The sequence below is a fragment of the Heptranchias perlo genome, chromosome 18 (assembly GCF_035084215.1).
Source record: "Heptranchias perlo isolate sHepPer1 chromosome 18, sHepPer1.hap1, whole genome shotgun sequence".
Classification (NCBI taxonomy): Eukaryota; Metazoa; Chordata; class Chondrichthyes; order Hexanchiformes; family Hexanchidae; genus Heptranchias; species Heptranchias perlo.
This window is the reverse complement of record NC_090342.1, coordinates 5,860,315-5,885,824: the sequence shown is the minus strand read 5'-3', so window position 1 is coordinate 5,885,824 and position 25,510 is coordinate 5,860,315. Positions and strand designations below refer to the sequence as shown.

General features: G+C 47.7%; 1 protein-coding gene across 2 annotated transcripts in view; it reads left to right on the top strand.

Annotated features, from left to right (window-relative positions):
* Positions 1 to 25,510, top strand: part of nav3 (neuron navigator 3) — a 247,403-nt gene that overhangs the window by 83,475 nt on the left and 138,418 nt on the right. For both annotated transcript variants that reach the window (XM_067999283.1, XM_067999282.1), the window contains 3 exons: positions 3,485 to 3,593; positions 4,788 to 5,177; positions 23,197 to 23,316. In XM_067999283.1, coding sequence (XP_067855384.1) covers positions 3,485 to 3,593; positions 4,788 to 5,177; positions 23,197 to 23,316 — 619 coding nt within the window. The remainder of the gene's footprint in view (positions 1 to 3,484; positions 3,594 to 4,787; positions 5,178 to 23,196; positions 23,317 to 25,510) is intronic.

Genomic DNA, 25,510 nt, shown 5'->3' with positions numbered 1-25,510 from the left:
GACACCATCATGAACTTGTTTTTGAGAGCATGGAAAATACTGAAGATATTAAACTGGGGTAATTGGGTCAAGCTACAGAATCCCTACAGTGTAGTTTGTGTCCCTCCTCCAACCCTGACTGAACAAATCTACCAAAGAAGAATGTTTAGAATATTAGAATGGTGTGGTGTGTATTGTACTTGTATATTGTTAGTTGAACACTGGAGCAAGCACACTGTAGCCGTTACACTCCAGGGTCTCCTCTTGTACTGAATGTTTTATATCTAGAGAAAAGTATTCCAGAGAGACTGATTTAAAAGCAGTGTTATATTACCACACCGACTTGAGGGTTTACCAGACATAACAGTGGGGTTCGGAGAGTGTTATTGGGGCAAATAACGGGGTAGATGGGTATCCCTGGAGCGGGAAGGTATAGTCTTTAGTCCCCAGAGTTTTCATATCTAATTTGTGGATCGATAGCATAGGAAAATGAGTAAATCACACGCTGCAATGAACATAAAAACATTTTTAAATTAATATTTTGAACAACTAAATTACTGTTTGGAATTGATATTTTTCTAATTATGTCTTTGTGAAGTGCCTTGGGACGCTGTTCTACTATCTCTGGGTCTGTTGTAAAATAACGATAGACATTGATTGCTACGATTAGTCAACAACTCCATTATCGCGACTACCAGGATGATAGAAGGCGAACTAGACGGACCGTGGTCTTTTTATGTCTAGCGATTCCTATGTTCCTGTAATTAATTGTTGTTATAATTAATCCTTTGCTTGCTGCTTGTAGTGAAATCGTAAACAAGCTCTGCACACAAGTGTTTTCCCCTTTAAATGACAAATAGAAGGTTGGCCTTGAATTTCCTCAGATGCCGGGGTGAGATGATCAGGAAGGTGGGGAATTGGGTGGGACGGAGATACACTGGGTCTCCACCCCGAAGAGAAAGGGGAACCTCCGCCCATCCCCAGCAAGACCACCGACGCGGACGGGACAGGAGGGGGGAGGGGACGCTCGAGCCCCTTATGCCGAGACCTCCTGCTTCCTCGGCCTCAATGGGACAGGCGTTTGCTCGGAGGCCGGTACGCTGAGTGAGATGCGATGAGGTGTCCCGTCCTCCACAGGGGCTCAAGCGGGTCGCACTGAGGAGTGGGGGGGTGGGGGGATGGTGGAGTGGTCCAGCCTGTAGGTTGAAATCAAGGCCTGGACCCCTGAAGATTGCAGGACCCCTTTTTTTTTTAATGCAGCTCCCTTTTACACAAGGTAGAGTTGCCAACCCTCCAGGATTGGCCTGGAGACTCCTGGAATTGAAGATTAACCTCCAGGCCCCTGTTGCGAGCAAACACCTGGGAGAAAAATCATAGGGGCATTCAACAAAATTGTGGTTTTTTTCATATTCTTTGAACATTTATTAGTTACACGAGTATTGGAGAAAGGGGGAAAATGTCTGTTTCACAAAGAGTCAAGATGAATCCAACTGGGTAACAAAGGGGGTAATTTTAACCCCCAAGAACAGGTGGGTTGGGGGCGGGTGGAAGTTAGAACATAAGATCATAAGAAATAAGAGCAGGAGTAGGCCGTACGGCCCCTCGAGCCTGCTCCGCCATTCAATAAGATCATGGCTGATCTTCGACCTCAACTCCACTTTCCCGCCCGATCCCCATCTCCCTTGATTCCCCTAGAGTCCAAAAATATGCTTGAAAATAGTTTTTTTTTTTGGGTCGCAACTGCAAAATTTTCAGACTCTGCATTCCCAGTGGGGAGCCTGGATTTTTACCGCCCACGTAAAACCCGGAAGTAAAGCCGGGTTGCGGTCGCGACCCAATATACAATAATTTTCAACTCCCACTCGCCCCCCAAACCACCCATTCTTTGGGGTTGAAATTGCCCTCAAAGAGTCTGTTCCCTTTCCAGTTGGCTGTGGGAAGGCAGTGTGCCCGGAGGATGGACAGGGCGGGGCGGTTCGAGGCGGGAGGTCATGTGATGAAACCTCCAGGAATACGTCCAACCAGAGTTGGCAACCCTGACACAGCATTAAGTCAGATTCCTCTTTTGAGGGGATTGGGTGGAGAGAAATTGGAGACTATCCCCAAGTGTGGACATCTTACACTGGCATTACCTGGGTTTTTCAGTATGGGGGTGTCCCAGTATGCTCCCCCAACCTACAAAGACCCTCTCCTGCAGGCTCCTCTCCCCCCCCAATCCTGGGATCGTCAGTGGGGTCAACGCTGAAATTCCACGTGTGGCTGAGTTCTTGGCAGAACAGGCTCGAGGAGCCAAATGGCCGACTCCTGTTCCTGTGTAACTGCTGCGGGGGAGCCACAGTTTCCTGATATTTTGCTAAAACTACAATGCGTGTGTGTTCTATTGTTCAGTTTATTGAATCCAGATTTGTTGATTTATTTTTGGAAACACTTGGTCAGCAGATTCTTCAGCAGTTTGACTACTCGAACTGGCAATGCAGAAATACAACTTAACTCTTCATTGCTTTTGAGTTTAAGGGGAAGTTAGAGGAACACATGAGGGAGAAAGGAATAGAAGGATATGCTGATAGGGTGAGATGAAGTAGGGAGGGAGGAGGCTCGTGTGGAGCATGAACACCGACATGGACCAGTTGGGCCGAATGGCCTGTTTCTGTGCTGTACATTCTATGTAGTTCTATGAATTAGGAAAGAAAGACATTCTCAAAGCATTTTGCAGGCAATGCTTTCGACACATAGTCACTGCTGTTATGCAGGCGCATGTGGGAGCCAATTTGCGTATGGCAAGACCGCGCATAACAGCCAACGGCCAATCAGTCTGATTGCGGCGATGTTCGTTGAGGGGGAAGTTTTGCCAGGATCACCAGGGAGACTTCCCCCTCTTCACCTCTTGCCACATGCGCTGGGAATTCCCATAAGGCTTCTTCCCGCTCTGCTGCCGTATCTTTGCCGGAAGTTATTGGGGCCAATAACGGGGTCGATGAGTATCCTTGGGGCGGAAAAGGTATGGAGTTTGGAGTCTTCACTTGCCAGCGTTTTGATGCCGAACCCCTGTACCCCCGTATACGCCAAAGTTCCACCAAGGTCACAGCGGCAGAACGAGAGAAGCCCTGAGCAAATTCAGCCCCTTTTTTTTTAAAGCGGCGAGTTGTTATGATCTGGAATGCGCTGCCTGAAAGGGCGGTGGAAGCAGATTCAATAGTAACTTTCAAATAGGAATTGGATCCATACTTGAAAAGGAAAAAGTTGCAGGATTACGGGGAAAGGGCTGGGGGGAGAGTGGGACTAATTAGATAGCTCTTTCAAAGAGCCAGCACAGGCACGATGGGCCGAATGGCCTCCAGTGCTGTATGATTCTATGATTCATAGACATTTCTTGACATTTCTGTCAATGTAAAATAAGCTCTGGGCCATCCATTTATTTAATGTCAGTGTTACGTTGAAATTACAGTGTAATGTGAGGGATTGCGACAGTGCAACCTTTCATTATTATTATTCCTCAATTTTCTAGGAGAAGATCCAGAAACCAGGAGAATGAGGACAGTGAAGAACATCGCCGACCTGCGGCAAAACTTAGAGGAGACCATGTCGAGTCTCCGAGGGACCCAGATAAGCCATAGGTATTCTCTCTACACGTCCATTTAAATACGTACTGAAATAAACTAAAGCCACACCTAGTGATATTTCCCACGTTAGGCTCTTGCTGAGGTCTGGAGATGGGACTTGCTGCATCAAAGGTCCCACCGATCAGTTTGTGAAAATTCTCCACAGGGCAGTCGTTGCGATATTTCTGGAGGGGCGTCTAACGTGCTTGCCTGCATTAAAATGACGCAGAGAAACATTTGGTGAGCGCATTCTATGAGAATGACGCTGATTGTAATCTCTTACTCTTAGATAGCATTGAGTTTGTGTTGCATAATATTTACATCTGGAGTGTAAGGCTCCCTTATGGAACCTGGAGGGGGTAGATCTGTCAGTCTGATTCTTCACACCTGCCTCCAGATAACCGTGCGGACCAGTGCCCCATTGGATAGGATGGTCTACCTAAGACAAGCAGTAGGATGCTTGTGCATGTGCATGGTTTTAACTGGGTAAACTCCAGTACTTTCCACGTGGGTTCATAGAATCATATGGCACAGAAGACGGCCCTTCGGCCCATCGTGCCTGTGCCGGACCTTCACCCCTGGCACCAATCTAGTAAATTCCACCAATTCTGGCCTCTTGTGCAGCCCCGATTTTAATCGCTCCAACATCGGCGGCCGTGCCTTCAGCTGCCTCAGCCCTAAGCTCTGCAATTCCCTCCCTAAACCTCTCCGCCTCTCTACCTCGCTCTCATCCTTTATGACGCTCCTTAAAACCTATCCCTTTGACCAACCTGTCCTAATATCTCCTTACGTGGCTCGGTGTCAACTTTTATCTGATAATCGTTCCTGTGAAGCGCCTTGGGACGCTATATGAATGCAAGTTGCTGTTGTTGTAAATCTCCTCTGCACCCTCTCCGAGGCCTTGACCTCCTTTCCGAAAGCCTTGGTTCTGCCAACCTGTACCTGAGCCCAGTGGAATGATCGTATTAGGTCCTTGCTTGAACTTTATGGGATAATTTTGCTTCTTTGCCTCCTATATATTTCACATTTACATAGTAAGGAATCTTACAACACCAGGTTATAGTCCAACAGTTGGACTATAACCTGGTGTTGTAAGATTCCTTACATTTGTCCACCCCAGTCCATCACCAGCACCTCCACATCATGACACTTATATAGGGTAGAGGTGGCTTAGTCTGGAATGCACTAACGTACCCTTTGTTTTGGCAGCACATTGGAGACGACCTTTGACAGCACTGTCACCACCGAGGTCAATGGGCGGAGTATGGCAGCCGTGTCCAGCAGATCATCGGCCATGTCTTGGAGGCTGGGCCAGACCAGCCCTCGACTCCAGGCTGGCGACGCCCCTTCCCTGGGCACCGGTTACCCTCCCCGCGGCAACGCCAGCCGCTTCATACACCCCGACGGCTCGCGCTACGTCTACGCCGCGCCCCTCCGCAGGGCGGCGGGATCCAGGCCCGGCAACGCCTCCCAGCCGGACCCCGCCGAGAAAGGCCAGCCTGACCTCGACGTGTGCCCGGCCGACGTGGACGTGACCGGCTACATGAGCGACGGTGAGCTGCTGGGAAAGAACGTGAGGACCGACGACATCAGCAGCGGGTGAGTGACAGCCACTGCGTCATAGCACCATCGTAGGTATAGTGCAGGAGATACACTTTTGAAAGAGCTATCCGATTAGTCCCACTCCCCCACTCTTTCCCCATCGCCCTGCAAGTTTTTCCCCTTCAGGTATTTATCCAATTCCCTTTTGAAAGTTACTATTGAATCTGCTTCCACCGCCCTTTCAGGCAGCGCATTCCAGATCATCACAACTCGCTGCATTAAAAAATGTTTCCTCATGTCGCCTCTGGCTCTTTTGCCGATCACCTTAAATCTGTGTCCTCTGGTGACCGACCCTTCTGCCACCGGAAACAGCTTCTCCTTATTTACTCTGTCAAAACTGTTCATGATTTTGAACACCTCTATCAAATCTCCCCTTAACCTTCTCTGCTCCAAGGCGATCAACCCCAGCTTCTTCAGTCTCATGCGTGAGCAATTAGTGAAATAAGTATCGACAGATATTTAGGCCCAAAACATCCTGCTTTCACAAAGTTTGAGCACTTGAAACTGCAGTGAAAGCAGAGGAGGTCAGTGATGGCATCCTCCAACACCATCAGTAAATGTTTGCTCTCTGATGGAGTGTGTCAGTAACAGCAAACTAACTCTGTTCAAACATTGTCCAGAAGGGTTTGCCTGCTGTTCCACTGTGGAAGGCTTCACTTTTTAAAATCTCAACTGTAACTTACTCAGTAGACTGCAAACCCACGTTTAATATAACACGGGAAAGGAGAACCAGGCGTTTCATGAGCAAACTTTGATTAGTATATCACCCTGTACAAGCAGAGTTACCCTGGTTTCCAGCATGGTGGAGAATGGTCCCCAGAGCTCCATCTTCTGAGGAATAAAAAGAAAACAAATACCTGATTGGATACTCACTAACTAATGGCCAAATTTAACAAATGCATCGGCCCCCTGGGGAAGACATTGATCGCAAAATGTATTGAGGTATGTGAGCTATTTACATAGAATGTACAGCACAGAAACAGGCCATTCGGCCCAACTGGTCCATGCCGGTGTTTATGCTCCACACGAGCCTCCTCCCTCCCTCCTTCATCTCACCCTATCGGCATATCCTCCTAGTCCATTCTCCCTCATGTGTTTATCTCGCTTCCCCTTAAATGTATCTGTGCTATTCACCTCAACTACTCCGAGGAACAGGCCATAAATCCAACTTTCTTGACCTCACCCACATCCCGAGAAAGAATTTTTAAAATTTATATTAATTACTGATGAGTTGAGTCTAATTGATGTAAATAATTAAGTACAGATGAAATAAGTATAGATAAACTGGGTGTTTAATAACATGCCTCCCCAGAGGCAGCAGTGGGGCGGTGGAGATTAGGGGGATATACAAACTTCAAGTTGCTATCACCATAACCCCTTGTGCTCGCTGACCTACATTGGCTCCTGGTCCGGGAATGACTCGATTTTAAAATTCTCATCCTTGTTTTCAAATCCCTCCATGGCCTCGCCCCTCCCTATCTCTGTAACCTCCTACAACCCTCCGAGATCTCTGCGCTCCTCCAATTCTGGCCTCTTACGTATCCCTGATTTTAATCGTTCCACCATTGGCGGCCGTGCCTTCAGCTGCCCAGGCCCTAAACTCTAGAATTCCCTCCCTAAACCTCTCCACCTCTCTCTCCTCCTTTAAGAGGCTCCTTAAAACCTACCTCTTTGACCAAGCTTTTGGTCACCTGTCCTAATACCTCCTTATGTGGCTCGGTGTCAAATTTGGTTTGAAAATCGGTCCTGGGAAGCACCTTGGGGCATTTTACTATGTTAAAAGTGCTATATAAATCCAAGTGGTTGTTGTTGCTAGCTATGCCTCGACTCTTCAAGTACAACATTCTTATTTTTTTTTAAATCACATATTTTACACATGAGTCACAGAGCTAAAGGTTTAAATCAGTAATTAAGCCATGAAATGATCTTTGCTTTAAGACCCGTAACTGGCCCACTCTGTTTAACTGGATTTTCACGGTCACAGGGAAAGTGGTGTTTATTTAAGGATGAGTCAATGCAGTGTCACTGTGAATTAGGTATTTGTTTCGTTCTACTGGTTAAAAGGTGAAAGTGTGGTATAGTTCAACGATACACAACTTACATTTATATAGCGTCTTAACGTAGTAAAACGTCCCAAGGCGCTTCACAGGAGCGATTATCAAACAAAATTTGATATCGAGCCACATAAGGAGATATTAGAACAGGGTCAAAGAGGTAGATTTTAAAGAGCGTCTTAAAGGAGGAGAGAGAGGCGGAGACGCGGAGAGGTTTACTGAGGGAATTCCAGAATTTAAGGCCTAGGCAGCTGAAGGCACGGCCGCCAATGGCGGAGCGATTAAAATCAGGGGATGTGCAGGAGGCCAGAATTGGTGGAATTTACTAGAATTACACCATCACCCAAAGAAAGACTTACATTTCTATAGTGCCTTTCACGACCTCAGGACATCCCAAAGCTTTACAGCTAACTAATTACTGTTTAAAGTGTAGTCACTGTTGTACTGCACGAAACGCAGCAGCCAATTTACGCACAGCAAGATCCCACAAACAGCAATGAGATAATGACCAGATAATCTGTTTTAGTGATGTTGATTGAGGGATAAATATCACCAGGACACCTGCTCTTCTTTGGAATAGTGGCCATGGGATCTTCTACGTGCACCTGAGAGGGCAGACGGGGCCTCAGCATGACGCCTTATCAGAAAGACGGCACCTCCGACAGTGCAGCACTCCCTCAGTACTGGCAATAGGAGTATCAGCCTCGATTATGTGCTCAAGTCTCTGGAGTGGGACTTGATCCCAAAACTTTCTGACTCAGAGGCGAGAAAGTGCCACCCACTGAGAAAAGCAAGTGAGGGTGGGAGGTGAATTGATACAAGCAGCGAGTGTTACTTTGCTAAAAGCAGGTTGGAGTGAATTTGTGGCCCCTATCTTGGACCTGCGACTCACCGACTCAGAGGCTACCCACTGAGCCACGACTAGCACCTAAAGTCAAATTATTACCCCAATTAGTTTTGTGGGTAATAATTTTTTGGGTTTATTACATTCCATAGTCACTGTAGCTGAAGCCCAGATATGATGTTGCTTTTGATTCATCTCTTTATTTTAAGAAAACATTGTGATTGGGGTTTGCAATTGGAAATTGCTGCTGTAAAATTGCAGACTGAACATGCGCCCAGATCGGCAATCATCACTGCAAGAAACTTTTCTTGTGGAATGTTTATAGATGTTATGAAGTCTACTGTACATTTACACAGTTAAAGCAAATTTGCTGCATGGTGATGTGAAATCCATATCAAATGGCTCTAAGTCCATGGTCCATGTCGTAGAAAATTGTTTTTTGACCTTCAGGTTTATTAAGTGACTAAGTGCTGAATTTAAATATTACATTAAATAGTGTTTGAGAATTTTTGGGGTTATCCAAAACTAGAGGTCATAAATATAATATAGTCACTAATAAATCCAACAAGGAATTCAGGAGAAACTTCTTTACCCAGAGAGTGGTGAGAATGTGGAACTCGCTACCACAAGGAGTAGTTGAGGCGAATAGCATAGATGCATTTAAGGGGAAGCTGGATAAACACATGAGGGAGAAAGGAATAGAAGGATATGCTGATAGGGTGAGATGAAGTAGGGAGGGAGGAGGCTCGTGTGGAGCATAAACACCGGGATAGACCTGTTTTTGCTGAGTGACCTGTTTCTGTGCTGTACATTCTATATAATGTTAGCACAAGATTCAACACTGAAAGAAAAACAAGCAAGTGATTAAAGGGTAGGCAGACGCAAAGCAATCCAAGTGTCGTGGGAAAGTGATAACCCAGGTCCCGACCAGCCCTGGTCAATAACTGCCCCATTCTCCAGCATCCTCAATTAACCATCTCCTTCCTTCATTCTTTCAGCCATTACAAGTGTCCAGGTTTAGTTTTTTTTCCCTGGTTGCCTCGTTCACTTCCAAACCATTTCTGCATGCATGGTGTCAGCTGTGGCTCAGTGCGTACCACTCTGGCCTCTGAGTTAGAAAGCTGGTGGGTTCATAGCCCCACTCCCGAGGCTTGAGGACATAACCTAGGCTGATACTCCCAGTCCGGTACTGAGGGAATGCTACACTGTCGGAGGTGCCGTCTTTCGGATGAGACATTGAACTGAGGCCCTGCCTCAGGTGGCTGTAAAAAAATCCCATGGCACTATTCAAAGAAGAGCAGGGGAGTTCTCCCTGGTGTCCTGGCCAATGTTTATCCAACATCACTAAAAAACAGATTATCTGGTCCTTATCACATTGATGTTTGTGGGACCTTGCTGTGCACAAATTGGGTGCCCTATATTACAACAGTGATAAAACGTCATTGGCTGTAAAGCGCTTTGGGACATCCTGAGGCCATGAAAGGTGCTATATAAATGCAAATTCATTCTCTCTTTACTGCTGCATTATTGGAGTGGGTGCACTTCAAATGAGATGTTAAACCAAGGCCCCGTCTGCCTGCTCAGCTAAATTTAAAAGTCCCTATGGCACCATTTGAGGAAGAGGGAAGGAGAGAAAGATCTCAAACGCATTGCGATGTGATGTGCTTCTTTCAGTTTGCTGTGGGCGTGGATACATCTCTGCTCATCCCATTCGAATTCTTTCCAGATCCTTCTCTGGCACCAGATTCTGCAGGGGAGGGGGTGGCGTTTGACGGTGTTGCTCATTTCTCGAGCTGCTATGAGTGGGAGTGTGAGCAATGCCTCGGGCCTGGAGCTGGATCCATTCAAGCTGTAAATGGATAGCAGATCGCAGCCGTCTTTGGAAATCATTCTCAGAAAAACGCCTGTTTTTGGGTTTATCTCACCTCAGGCTGCAGTTGATCCATAAGGCCTATTTTCTGAAGAAGATTAAAGTATTTATCAGAATGTGGATTCATCACAATGATCTAAAGGTCTCACTAACAGCATTAGATCTATACTGAGCAGTGGAAGAGAAGTGCTGTCCCTAATAGAGTCCATCTGTTGGACCCGCCAACACCTTCTCTCTCGTTTCCTGATGGATTTTGCTCTTTGGCTTTTCTGATTTGTTTAATGTTTTTGTTTCCTGTCTTGTAATTCACCCCACCCCATTCCTTTAACCTATCATTTCGTTTTTCCCATCTGTCATTATTTATCCTTCTTCCTAAGATATGCACAATTAACATCTCTTGTAAATATTTTTTCACCCTTTCCTCCCCCCACTCTTTTAGAGTTTTTAAGACTATCTGAGGGTCATGTATGGTGGCCACAAAATGCCTTGAGCGGTCATTGCCTTTAGTTTTGCCATCAAGAACCACAATCTTCACAAGGGATAGCGCCTTGGGACGTTTTACTACGTTAAAGGCGCTATATAAATAGGAGCATAAGAAATAGGAGCGGGAGTAGGCCATCCGGACCCTCGAGCCTGCTCCGCCATTCAACGAGGTCATGGCTGAGGGAGGGTCCAGCAGTGCAAGTTGTTGTTGTTCAGGAGTGAATTCCCAACCATCAGGATGCTATGGTGCTCCTTTAATCCCAAACCTTCCTGTCGTCATTGCAGACGGGGAGTTGAACGGTTGGGAGCTACACCTGGGGTCCTTGGAAAATGGCTATTCCACTAGGAGAGGTTGAACCACGAGCAGTTGTGGAGTGGTCTGTAGCTCTAAAATCATGGAATGTTACAGCAAAGAAGGAGGCCATTCAGCCCATCATGTCTGTGCCGGCTCTTTGAAAGAGCTGTCCAATTAGTCCTACTCAGGCCCCTGTTTACCTGTAACCCTGCAAATTTTTCCCCTTCTTTTGCCAATTACCTTAAATCTGTGTCCTTTGGTTACTGACCCTTCTGCCACTGGAAACAGTTTCTCCTTATTTGCTCTTTCAAAACCCTTCATGATTTTGAACCGTAAATGTCCCCTTAACCGTCACTGCTCTAAGGAGAACAATCCCAGCTTCTTCAGTCTCTCCACATCACTGAAGCCCCTCATCCCTGGTTATTCTAGTAAATCCCCTCTGCACCCTCACTAAGGCTGTGACATCCTTCCTAAAGTGTGGTGCCCAGAATTGGACACAGTACTCCAGCTGAGGCCTAACCAGTAGTACAGCAATGTAGCTGCAGCAATCCGGGAGGGGACTGGCATTGGGATTAAGGAGAGGAGTGTGGGGGGGCACTGGGGTTAAGGAGAGGAGTGTGGGGGGGCACTGGGGTTAAGGAGAGGAGTGTGGGGGGGCACTGGGATTAAGGAGAGGAGTGTGAGGGGGCACTGGGATTAAGGAGAGGAGTGTGGGGGGGCACTGGGGTTAAGGAGAGGAGTGTGGGGGGGCACTGGGATTAAGGAGAGGAGTGTGAGGGGGCACTGGGATTAAGGAGAGGAGTGTGGGGGGGCACTGGGGTTAAGGAGAGGAGTGTGGGGGGGCACTGGGATTAAGGAGAGGAGTGTGAGGGGGCACTGGGATTAAGGAGAGGAGTGCGGGGGGGCACTGGGGTTAAGGAGAGGAGTGTGGGGGGGCACTGGGATTAAGGAGAGGAGTGTGAGGGGGCACTGGGATTAAGGAGAGGAGTGTGGGGGGGCACTGGGGTTAAGGAGAGGAGTGTGGGGGGGCACTGGGATTAAGGAGAGGAGTGCGAGGGGGCACTGGGATTAAGGAGAGGAGTGTGGGGGGCACTGGGATTAAGGAGAGGAGTGTGGGGGGCACTGGGGTTAAGGAGAGGAGTGCGAGGGGGCACTGGGATTAAGGAGAGGAGTATGGGGGGCACTGGGGTTAAGGAGAGGAGTGTGGGGGGGCACTGGGATTAAGGAGAGGAGTGTGGGGGGCACTGGGATTAAGGAGAGGAGTGTGGGGGGCACTGGGGTTAAGGAGAGGAGTGCGAGGGGGCACTGGGATTAAGGAGAGGAGTATGGGGGGCACTGGGGTTAAGGAGAGGAGTGTGGGGGGGCACTGGGATTAAGGAGAGGAGTGTGGGGGGCACTGGGGTTAAGGAGAGGAGTGTGGGGGGCACTGGGGTTAAGGAGAGGAGTGTGGGGGGGCACTGGGATTAAGGAGAGGAGTGTGGGGGGGCACTGGGGTTAAGGAGAGGAGTGTGGGGGGCACTGGGGTTAAGGAGAGGAGTGTGGGGGGGCACTGGGGTTAAGGAGAGGAGTGTGGGGGGGCACTGGGGTTAAGGAGAGGAGTGTGGGGGGGCACTGGGATTAAGGAGAGGAGTGTGGGGGGGCACTGGGGTTAAGGAGAGGAGTGTGGGGGGCACTGGGGTTAAGGAGAGGAGTGTGGGGGGGCACTGGGGTTAAGGAGAGGAGTGTGGGGGGCACTGGGGTTAAGGAGAGGAGTGTGGGGGTCACTGGGATTAAGGAGAGGAGTGTGGGGGGGCACTGGGGTTAAGGAGAGGAGTGTGGGGGGGCACTGGGGTTAAGGAGAGGAGTGTGGGGGGGCACTGGGGTTAAGGAGAGGAGTGTGGGGGGGCACTGGGGTTAAGGAGCGGAGTGTGGGGGGGCACTGGGGTTAAGGAGAGGAGTGTGGGGGGGCACTGGGGTTAAGGAGAGGTGTGCGGGGGGCACTGGGGTTAAGGAGAGGAGTGTGGGGGGGCACTGGGGTTAAGGAGAGGAGTGTGGGGGGGCACTGGGGTTAAGGAGAGGAGTGTGGGGGGGCACTGGGGTTAAGGAGAGGAGTGTGGGGGGGCACTGGGGTTAAGGAGAGGAGTGCGGGGGGCACTGGGGTTAAGGAGAGGAGTGTGGGGGGGCACTCGGGTTAAGGAGAGGAGTGTTGGGGGCACTGGGGTTAAGGAGAGGAGTGTGGGGGGGCACTGGGGTTAAGGAGAGGAGTGTGGTGGACTTGACTAGACCTTGGAGCTTTCAGAAGGAGAACAGAGGTCAGGCAGTCCAACATTGGCATGGGACGGAGAAGGGACACCTCAATGGGCGGAACATATAATGTCGGAGGGAGTGTAAAGCGGGCGATATCGGATCAAATGGATATTTCTTTTCCCATTGTCTTCAATGGAAAAGCAAAAACCAGGAGGAGTGTACGACAGGTCTAATATCGCCCGTTCTACGTTCCCGCTTAAGTCGAAACCTCTGCCCAATGTAATTAACTTAATCTGGAATTCAATCAGGAAATGGAACTAATGGCAAGTAACTACTTGGAAATTAAAAGTATTTTCTGAGTTTCGAAGCATCGTCATGGACTTTCTGTGAAGTTATCAGCAGTTCTGGGTGACTACAAAATGCTTGTTGTTAGAATGATTTTAATCTCAAGTTATATTTGTTCTGATAAATTGTATATAATATAAAGTAAAATAAAGATTTGCATTCATTTATACTGCCTTATCTACATTGGCTCCCAGTCCTCAAACGCCTCGATTTGAAAATTCTCATCCTTGTGTTCAGATCCCCCCCGTGGCCTCGCCCCTCCCTATCTCTGTAACCTCCTCCAGCCCTACAACCCTCCGAGATCTCTGCGCTCCTCCAATTCTGGCCTCTTGCGCATCCCCGATTTTAATCGCCCCACCATTGGCGGCCGTGCCTTCAGCTGCCCGGGCCCCGAACTCTGGAAATCCCTCTCTAAACCTCTCCGCCTCTCTCTTCCCCCTTAAGACGCTCCTTAAAACCTACCTCTTTGATCAAGCGTTTGGTAATCTGCCCTAATGTCTCCTGTGGCTCGGTGTCAGTCTTTTGTCTGATTACGCTCCTGTGTGAGATGCCTTGGGATGTTTTTGCTATGTTAAGTGCATGATATATAATGCAAATTGCTGTTATTGTTGTTGTCACTTCTCTCAGAAATGTCCCAAAGCGCATCCCGTACAATGAGTTGCTTTGAAGCGCAGTCATTGATGTTATGTTGGCGAATGTGGCGGCCACTTAGTGGAAAGAAAAAACCCTCTAAACAGCATTGAGAGGAATGACCTGTTTTCATTTGTGGTATCGGTTGAGAGGAAAATGTTGGTCAGGACATTGTGAGACTTTCCCTGCTCTGCTGTCCCTCAAATACAAACATACAAAACTGACTGGCAGGAGAAGACCAGCTGGTCCATCAAGCCTGTTCCACACCGTGATAGTCAGAGCATCATGACTAAACACTTCATCTCTCCCCCCCCACCTCCTACGCTCCCACCTCTCCCCCCACCCCCTTCTCTCACCCCCCCCCCCCCCCGACCCAATAAATCTCTTGGGCGAAGCCAGAAAAAACCCAGGACCAGTAAAGGGAAAAAGTACTCTGGAAAATCCCTCTCCGACCCCCTCAGGCGATTGAAACCAGTCCAGGAAAGTACAGTCCTGGTCTTTAATGCCTTACCCAGCAGACAGGGTTGTTATTAGGTTCTGTTTGTAACTAACAAGAAAAGGTTTAAGAGCTACAAAGCATATATCATGTATTGATTAGCCATTTCAGTAGGCTACATGCAGCTGTCAATCATACAAACACTTTGCAGGCCATAGGGATTAGTCAGAGAACCTCTTGTATTTGACCATGAATACAAAAGTTACATCAATATTTACCCAACTCAAAAAAACAAAATTTTAAATAAGAATACTTCAACAATGATGATGAAGCCTATGTCAATTATAAAGTCCAACAGTTCCAGTAATAACAGCTCACACAAACTCACTCATAGATAAAATCATTGTTATGTGGTTTTTATACTAAGCTTATCGTTCTTTGCTGTTGGGAACATAAGGAACAGGAGGGGGCTATTCAGCCACTCAGGCCAGCTCCGCCATTCAATTAGATCATGGCTGATCTGCACCTCAACTCCATTTACCCTCCTTTGCTCCAGATCCCTTGATACCCTTACCCAACAAAACTCTATCGATCTCAGCCTTGAAAGCTCCCAATTGTCCCCCAGCATCCACAGCCTTTTCGGGGAGAGAGTTCCAGATTTCTGCTACCCTTTGTGTATGAGAAAAGTGCTTGCTGATTTCGCCCCTGAATGGCCTGGCTCTAATTTTAAGATTCTGTCTCCTTTGTTCTTGATTCCCCCATCAGAGGAAATAGTCCCTTTTTGCTGGTGATTAGCCCTTGGAAGGAAAAGAAGAAAAAGAAATAACGACAGCAAAAGTTAGGGAGATAGTTTTTTCCCTCCTGCTTTATGCTGATCTCGGATCATGGAAATATGATTAGGGACATTCAGCCCATCGAGGCTGCTGCTCTATCTTTGTTGGCCATGGCATCTCTAACTTGCCTCCATTGTACCATTGGTGCCTAGTAGAAGCAGCATGTAAACAACATTTCACAAGGTGATAGATGAAAGGGAATGTGATGTACCATAAGGAAAAGAAAGACTTGCATTTATATAGCGCCTGTCACGAACTCAGGTCCTCCCAAAGCGCTTCACATCCAATGAAGTACTTTTGAAGTGTAGTCACTGTTGTAACGTAGGAAACTCAGCAGCCAATTTGTGCACAGCAAGATCCCATAAACAGCAATGTGATAATGAACAGATAATCTGTTTTTTTTTGGTGTTGATTGAGGGATAAATATTGGCCAGGGCACCGGGGAGAACTCCCCTGCTCTTTTTCAAAATAGTGGCCCTGGGTTCTTTTGCATTCACCAGAGAGGGCCGACAGGGCCTCGGTTTTACGTCTCACCCGAAAGACGGCACCTCTGACAGGGCAGCACTCCCTCAGCACTGTACTGAAGTGTACATAGATTCATAAGAACATAAGAAATAGGAGCAGGAGCAGGTCATACGACCCCTCGAGCCTGTTCCGCCATTCAATAAGATCATGATGTGGAGATGCCGGTGATGGACTGGGGTGGACAAATGTAAGGACTTGCACAACACCAGGTTATAGTCCAACAGTTTTATTTAAATCACAAGCTTTCGGAGCTTTCCTCCTTTGTCAGGTGAGTCACTCACCTGACGAAGGAGGAAAGCTCTGAAAGCTTGTGATTTAAAATAAAACTGTTGGACAATAACCTGGTGTTGTGCAAGTCCTTACAATAAGATCATGGCTGATCTTCAACCTCAACTCCACTTTCCCACCCGATCCCCATGTCCCTTGAATCCCTTAGAGTCCAAAAATCTATCTATCTCAGCCTTGAATATACTCAACGACTCAGCATCCACAGCCCTCTGGGATAGAGAATCCCAGAGATTCACAACCATCTGAGTGAAGAAATTCCTCCTCTTCTCAGTCTTAAGTGGCCAATCCCTTATCCTGAGACTATGCTCCCTAGTTATAACCTCTCCAGCCAGGGGAAACAACCTCTCAGCATCTAATTCAGATATGATCAGTGCCTCTACTTTGCTGCTGCCTTAAAACCAAGGCACAGCTGAGGCCTGGTTAAAGTATAAACTACTTTGGCAAAGGTTTGTTACGCTTGGATCAGAATTTCTACAAAACTGTAGATAAAACAATCGATTTTGGACCACAGCCCAGTTAGTCCTTATTAAAGCGACATCTCCAAGGAATCTGAACCTCGCACACAGTGTGAGGCTCAAGAAAAGGCTTGTCCAAGCTAAGGCCCATGGGCCTTAGTAATGAAACCCAGGCAACTTTAGTCCCAATGGTGCTAATATTGTTTACTCATTGACTTGCCCTGCATTGACCTGGGGGATTGCAAAGGGCTGTTTTCAATGCCGTTGAGCCATTGGTGGATTAAACCTAAATCAGAACAGCAGGATCTATATTGGTATCAGCGACTTGAGATAGAGGCAAATTAACTAGAAACTTTCTGGCCGGGATTCCATTTCACGACCCCGCCCCAGAGTCGGGCAGGATCGCGGTGGGGCATGACGGACAATTCAGGCGGTAAGGCCTACCATCACCTCACCGGCCTGACTGGGATTTCCCCTACCCCGGCCCATGCCTAGACTGCTGTTGGCCGCACCTTCCCCGCCCCCTCCTCCCCCTACTCCCCCTACCCCCACCCCCCCACCCACACCCCAAATGCAACTAGTGACAGGGGCTTGGGGCCCGTGTCCCGAATTTGGGAAAGACAGATGAAGGCCCCGGGAAGCGGCAATAATAGCCTCGTGAAGGGCGAGGGCCTCTCCTGTCCTCTCCCTCTGTTCCAGCCCCCGCTTATCTTGTGCATGGCCATAGTTTCTGCTGAGGCCCACCAGGAGGCCGATCTTAGGGGTTTTGGGGGGTGGGGGGCCATTTCTTCCCCTTTCACTGTCCAGCCACCTCTTCAGGGCTAATGTCTGGCTCCCTCCCACCAGTGGAAATCCCATCGTGCATGGGTGAGGAGCTCCAGCGGTGTCGGAGAGGTAGCTGGAAGTCCCTCCCTATTACCAGGACACCATCGCTGGGAGGATATCCCAGTCTATAAGTGGCCTATTACATCGCTTTAGATCAAAACTGCTGCACAGAAACAGGCCATTCGGCCCAACTGGTCCAATACTAGTGTTTATGCTCCACACGAGCCTCCTCCCTCCCTACTTCATCTCACCCTATCAACATATCCTTCTATTCCTTTCTCCCTCATGTGTTTATCTAGCTTCCCCTTAAATGCATCTATGTTATTCACCTCAACTACTCCTTGTGGTAGCGAGTTCCACATTCTAACCACTCTCTGGGTGAAGAAGTTTCTCCTGAATCCCCTATTGGATTTATTAGCGACTATTTTATATTTATGACCTCTAGTTTTGAACTCCCCCACGCATTAGGCTCTGTGTTGTGAGTCTGATCAGCTCACAAAAGCAGAAAAGCTCGCACACTCCTGCTCAAGAATCACATGATACAGTATTGCTATTCATCTGGCAGGGATAGTTTTATTGCTGTGATGTTAAAGATTTTTTATAAAATCTTAAAAATAAACTGTTATGAAACAGACACTATTTAATAGACATGGAATGACTGGAGAAGCTGGGATTGTTCTCCTCAGAGCAGAGAAGGTTAAGGGGGGATTTAATAGAGGTGTTTAAAATCATGAAGGGTTTTGATGGAGTAATTAGGGAGAAACTGTTTCCACTGGCAGGGGGATCGGTAACCAGAGGACACAGATTTAAGGTAATTGGCCAAAGAACCAGGGGGGGAGATGAGGAGAACTTGTTTTACGCAGCGAGTTGTTATGATCTGGAATACACTGCCTGAAAGGGCGGTGGAAGCAGATTCAATAATTACTTTCAAAAGGGAATTCGATAAATACTTGGAAAGGAAAAGTTTGCAGGACTAAGTGGAAAGAATGGGGGAGTGGGACTAATTGGACAGCTCTTTCAAAGAGCCAGCACAGGCACGATGGGCTGAATGGCCTCCTATTGTGTGTAATGATTCTGTGCCTCCACTCTCTGTTCTCTTTATCTTTATTTTTTAATTTATTTTTATTTTTCATTTTGTTTCTATCTTCGTTGACCTGATCTCTCTTTACAGAGGGTGCGGTGCAGTTTTAAAACTCATCTCCGATTGGACGAAGACCGCTTTTACTATGTCGTCCGTTCCCCCCCCGACCCCGACCCCAGCTAATCATGAGATGGATTATTGAAGTTTGACATGATTTTCGTCATTGCGGTGGCAGGTCAAGCTTCTTAAATCTTTTATTGGCCCCAGGAAGAGTAAAGTGGGGGCCAAAGGTCACTCCTTGGTGACCCATGTGGGAGGATTTGCTGGAAGGAATTTACTGATCAACTTAAGGGAAGCGGCAAGGTGTTATTTGTCAGCTGTGGTTCAGTCGTAACACTCTTGCCTTCTGAGTCTGAATCCCACTCTCGGGACTTGAGCACACAATCTAGGCCGACACTCCCAGTGCAGTACTGAGGGAGTGCTGCACTGTTGGAAGTGCCGTCTTTCAGATGAGACATTAAACTGAGGTATTGTCTGCCTTCTCAGGTGGACGTAAAAGATTCCATGGCACTATTGGAAAAAGATCAGGTGCATTCACCCTAATGTCCTGGCCAATATTTATCCCTCAACCAACACCAGAACAGATAATCTGGTCATTATCACATTGCTGTTTGTGGGATCTTGCTGTGTGCAAATTGGCTGCTGTGTTTCCTACATTACAACAGTGTCTACACTTCAAAAAGCAATCAATTGGCTGTAAGGCGCTTTGGGACATCCTGAGGTCGTCAAAGGCGCTATAGAAATGCAAGTCTTTCTTTTTTAACCTCAAATTACAGAGAAGAACATAAGAACATAACAAATGGGAGCAGGAGTAGGCCATAGGGCCCCTCAAGCCTGCTCTGCCATTCAATAAGATCATGGCTGATCTTTGACCTCAACTCCACTTTCCTGCCTGATCCCCATATCCCTTGATTCCCCTAGAGTCCAAAAATCTATCAATCTCAGCATTGAATATATTAAATGACTCAGCATCCACAGCCCTCTGGGGTAGAGAATTCCAAAGATTCACAACCCTCTGCTTGAAGAAATTCCTCCTCATCTCAGTCTTGAATGGCCGACCCCGTATCCTGCGACTATGTCCCCTAGTTCTAGACTCTCTAGCCAGGGGAAACAACCTCTCAGCATCTACCCTTTCAAGCCCCCTCATAATCTTATATGTTTCAATGAGATCACCTCTCATTCTTCTAAACTCCAGAGAGTATAGGCCCATTCTACTCAATCTCTCTTCATAGGACTACCCTCTCATCCCAGGAATTAATCTAGTGAACCTTCGTTGCACCACCTCTAAGGCAAGTATTTCCTTCCTTAGATAAGGAGACCAAAACTGCACACAGTACTCCAGGTATGGTGTCACCAAAGCCCTGAACAATTGTAGTAAGACTTCCTTACTTTTGTACTCCAACCCCCTTGCAATAAAGGCCAACATACCATTTGCTTTCCTAATTGCCTGCTGTACCTGCATACTAACTTCTTGTGATGAACAGAGAGAGAGAGAGAGATTTCACAATTTAATCTGTAGACTGCTAACGTGCGCTGGGCCTAGGTGAAACTTGACGGCAGATTGACTACATTCACTGTGCTTGGCCACTTGGAAAAGGAACATTGGACGCATTTTGTGCTTTTGTCAGGACTTTGTATCGAAGTTGTTGTGCTTGGATCAGGACTACGACGTAAGAGCTGTGACTGGGAAGTAATTTGGGCTGGTAGAATTTCATTCTTGGATTGGTTTTGTGTTTATCTGCCGTTGAGCAGCATGTAAGGGAAGCCTTTGTTTTGCTATTCCTTCCCACTTGATTAAATACAAGGACTGGAGAGAAGGAATCCTAACCCCTGTGCTGATGTAGTTTGCCTAATTTGGGTGGTCTGAATGTTATAACGCAGAGATGTGTATCATTTATCATAACTGCAGCCAAATATGTTTCATTCATGAATGCAATTCAAGGCCAAACTAACTGCGGCTTAGTTTTCCTATTTGGCTCGGTTGGTAGCACTCTCGGCTCTGAGTCAGGTACAGTTGTGGGTTCAAACCCTGCTCCAGGACTTCACCACATAAGTTTAGCACAGTCCTGAGGGAGTGCTGCAGGGTGGAAGGTGCCGCCCACCAGATAAGATATTTGGGGGTGAAATTTGTTTTGGGCGCTGACGCGAAACGGGCGAGAATGAATCAGTGGCCCGTTTTACTCTCCGCCCGATTTTCTTTCCTGTTGAAGTCAAAGTGGGTCAGCGATGGGTGAATGGGACTTGATGCAAGTTAGGATACTGGTTAGGCTGTTCAATGTTCATTTCCTCAGGGTAATGAGCGTTCCGACCAGTCTAAAACCAGCATTGCATGGGGGTCCTAAATATAATCCCGGTTTGAAATATTTTAACGAGGCTCCCGCCTGTTTCAGGCAGGAATGCTGGCCGCCGAAATCGAGGCCCACTTGAAAATCACACCAGGCGGGTCTCAGGTAGCGAGTGCGCGGTACCGTTTTTTAAAAAAAAATTGTCTCGCTACCTGCCCGTTAATGCTGAAAAACGGGAGTCAGATGGTTATTACTCCCGCTGACCTTCCGATGAGACGTTAAACCGAGGCCCCGTCTGCCCTCTCAGGCGGACGTAAAAGATCCCATGATACGATGAATAAGAGCAGGGGAGTTCTCCCCGGTGTCCTGGGGCCAACATTTATCCTTCAGCCGACACCACTAAAACAGATTAAGCGGGCACTTATCTCGTTTCTGTTACTGGGATCTTGCTCTGTGGAATTTGGCTGCCGTGTTTCCCTACGTTGCAACCATGACTGCACTTCAGTAATAATTCAGCGTCTGCAAAGCTCCTGAGGAGGTGAAAGGCGCTATATAAATGCATATTTGCTCATTGTTCCTTTCTCTCTTACGTTCTTTCTCTCCTTCCGTCTTCCCTTCTGAAATGGGCCTGTAATGGAGCAGTTGGCTCTGTCCCCTGCCGTGCACGCAGACGATTGTCTGAGGTGCACGCAGACAATTGTCTGATGTTAGTCATGTCTCGAGCCTGTTCACCGAACAGCACCACTCTCACGCCCGTCCTTTGTAGAAAGCCGCACAGATACATCGTTTTATTGACCGCACGTGAGCAACAACCTTGATCTCAGGCCCGGTTTATTTGCCTGCCAAAAGGATTTTGTTCGAACACCGTTACGTGGGCCTGCGGCAGTGAAAGAGTTAAGGCACTCTCCTCAAACAGCTGCAATAGTAGCTTTGAGCCGTGCCCCTCAGGATCCGGTGGGAGAAACGTGACCTGCAGTTCCTGGTGCTCATTTATCTTTCCATGGTGTGCTGTTCACTTACAGTTTGGATTTAAAGGGACACTACCAAAGAAACGAACAGATTTAAACACAGAAGGGGCCTTTATGGCTTATCATGGATGTGACTGTGCCACTGCTCGCATCTTAATTTCTGGAGTTTTCCTCATACTGTTTAATCTTCTTCAAGTGTTTAACTCCCTCTTAAATGCTGTGAATGAATCTGCTTCAATAGTTGCTTGTAATTTATTCTTTGCTCATATCACCTTATGGCTCTGATCTCAATATTTTTATTATCTATTTATTTATTTATGAGATATCCTGCCCCTCCGTTTCTCTATAACTTTCTCCAGCCCCACCCACCCACCCCCAACTCTCTGTTCCTTCAACTGTAGCCTCATGTGCATCCCCTCTCCCATCGCCCCATCACTGGCGGTCGTGCCTTCATCCACCTAAACCTGGAATTCTCTGCCTAACCCTCTCCCCTCCTTTAAGACCCTCCTTAAAACCCACCTCTATGACCAAGCTTTTGGCCACTCTTCGTAAAAAGGAAAGACTTGCATTTACACAGCGTCTTTCACGACCTCAGGACGTCCCAAAGCACTTTACAGCCAACAAAATACTTTTGAAGTGTAGTCACTGTTGTAAACGTAAGAAACGCAGCCGCTAATTTGTGCACAGCAAGATCCCACAAAAAGCAACCAGATAATCTGGTTTTTAGTGACGCTGGTTGAGGGATAAATATTGGCCAGGACACCGAGGAGAACTCCCTGCTCTTCTTCCAGTTGTGCCATGAGATCTTTTACATCCACTTGGGGTCTTGGGGCCTCGGTTTAACATCTAGGTTTAACATCTCTCCGACATTGCAGCACTCCATCGGTACTGGCACTGGCAGTGTCATCTCCGTGGTAAAAGTTGCGATCCATGTGAAGGAACTTCTTCCCTTTCACCGACATTATACCAGAAAGGATGCATTCCGCGAGGGATGTTTTTCTACGTTAGAGGCGCCATATAAACGTGAGTTCTCCTCCTTCTTCATCTTCGTCTTCATCTTAGTCTTCTGCAGTGCAAAGGCTAAACCATGATCCGATCGAGGGCTAATTCCTGCACTATCCGAAGTCTAAGAGATAACGAATGATCTTGTGTGATTATCTAGTAAGCTAAATACTGTGGGAAGCATTTCAGTTCGACCCATGGGCAATGCTGCCATCCTGAATATTCGATGCATAATATCACACTTCAATTCACAGAGTAGTCCTTGAAGAGCCTGCTTCCCAAAAATGCAACAAATCTTCTGTGTAAAGATATCCTCGTAACCTCCTCCTCTCTGCTTCTGGTATTAATCCTCAGTGGACTGGTTTCTCGACCATTGGAAATAATCTTTCACTATTTATCCTCTCAAACCTTTTCATAGCTTCTCTTAAATCTTCTTAATCTCTTAAACCTAAATCGTGGATCCAGACCCATCATACATGGGGACTTTAATGACCATTCCCTCTCTCCCCAGGTACATGACTGACGGAGGCCTTAACCTGTACACTCGGAGCATCAACCGGATCCCAGACGTGTCAGCCACACGTGATGTCATACAAAGGGGCGTGCCTGATGTCTCGGGAGATGCCGACAGGTGAGGGTGAGACTTCAAGAAAGTGAGAGCTGTGTAGTGTTGAGCCAAATGGTTGTGACGAGCGCTACTGGCTCCCATGGGAGGTGTTTGAAGCGGAAGAAGGGTCGGGAATGAGAAGCGGGCTACTCAGCCCATTGGGGCTCATGCCTGTGACAACATCTGGAGTAAGTGTTACTGCTTCTCTCCTCTTCCCCTGCAGAGTTTCGTGTGCTAGAAACACGCAGTGGGAATTGGATCACGTGCCTGAATGTGCAGCCCCCATCGTTTTTTTTTTCTCGTCCCTCACTTTTAACAGACGCAGAATTGTGGGGCTGATGCTCTGATCCTCAAAGCTCTGCACAGGGGGAGTGGAGGGAAAGAGGGGCAGAAGGGAGGGAGGGGGAATTCCGACAGAAACCTCATCCGCCACCAAAACCAGCGCCGTTCAAATGGGGGAATTGGTGGGAAATGGGACCGCCCCATTGTAACCGCTCCCCGCCCCCCTCCCCCCCCCCGCTCATTTCCCACCTATTGGGGAGAGTTAACGTTCTCCCCCTGAGTCCGAGGAGGTTGTGGCTCTGGTCTGACTGCACCTCCACCACTGCGTCCAGTTGTAGTGGACAAGGGGGACATTCAGGTGCTGGAGGCAACAGCAATGACAACTTGCCTTTATACAGTGCCTTTAATGTAGTAAAACGTCCCAAGGTGCTCCACAGGAGCACAATCAGATAAAAATTTGACACAAGCCACATAAAGAGAAATTAGCACAAGTGGCCAAAAATTTGGCCAAAGAGGTAGGTTTTAAAGAGAGTCTTAAAGGAGGAGAGAGAGGCGGAGAGGTTTAGGGAGGGAATTCCAGAGCTTAGGGCCCGGGCAGCTGAAGGCACGGCCGCCAATGGTGGAGCGATTAAAATCGGGGATGCGCAAGAGGCCAGAATTGGAGGAGCGCAGTGCAGAGAAGAGCTACAAGACTGATCCTCAGTGTCGGGGGGGGGGCTCTGAGTTATGAGGAAAGGCTGGAAAAACGTGGGATTTCCAGGCTGGAAGGGAGGTTTCTGAGAGGTGACCTTATAGAAGTATAGGAGATAGTTAAGGGTGAATTCAGCATATTACTTTAATGTAAAATATGGGAGTAGAACAAGGGGACAGGGGTTCATACTGGTAAAAGGTAACTTTAGGAGTGATATCAGGTAATACTTCTTTTCACAAAGAGAATGGACTTCCCAATATAATAGAAAACCCTGGGATCATTGAAATAATGGGGGGGACTGTCAGGTCATCTGGATGGATGGATTAAGATGGGCAGAATGGCCTTCCTGCTGTGTAAATATCTTGTGATCTTTGTGAGGTGTTATCTAACAATAGCCTGTACTTACCAGAAATGGCAGATATCTTATTTTCTCCTCCCAGCAGTGTTGCCGTGGCTCAGACCATCGGCAGGCCGGTCAAGGAAAGCGGTGATTTGTTCCGACCGCGGGACTGTGCTTTTCTCCCTTTTGCCCGACTGCGGTCTGAGATTGACCCAGATAAAATTCTGTCTGCTGCAGTCTCAGAGTAAATTCAACCTTTGCTGGGCGTGGATGAAAAATGTATATCTGGAGATTGGCATGGCAGTGGGAGAATGTTCCCAGTTCCCAATGGCACCTGTGCTGGCGTGGACACCTCGGTTCCCCACTCCTGCTCCCATGGAGGAAGAGTCAGTGAGAGCTACTGCTGTGTGAATCCGAAAAAGAATGTCTTGCATTTATATAGCCTCTTTCACGACCTCAGGACATCCCAAAGCACTTTTCAACCAATGAAGTATTTCTGAAGTGTAGTCACTGTTGTAATATAGGGAAACTCAGCAGCCAATTTGCGCACAGCAAGATCCCACAAACAATGTGATAATGGCCAGATTATCTGTTCCGGTGTTGGTTGGGGGATAAATGCTGGCCAGGACAGGAGGGATAGCTCCCTTGCTCTTCTTCGAATATTGGCCGTGGGATCTTTTACATCCACCTGAGAAAGCAGACGGGGCCTCGGCTTAATGTCTTATCCAAAAGGCAGCACCTCCAACAGTACAGCACCCATTCAGTACTGCACTGGGAGCGTCAGCTTAGATTTTGTGCTCAAGTCTCTGGAGTGGGAATTTTGAACCCCCGACCTCTGACTCGGAGGTGAGAGTGCTACCCACTGAGCCACAGCTGACAGCTGGTGCTTTGCGGTGATTATCTGG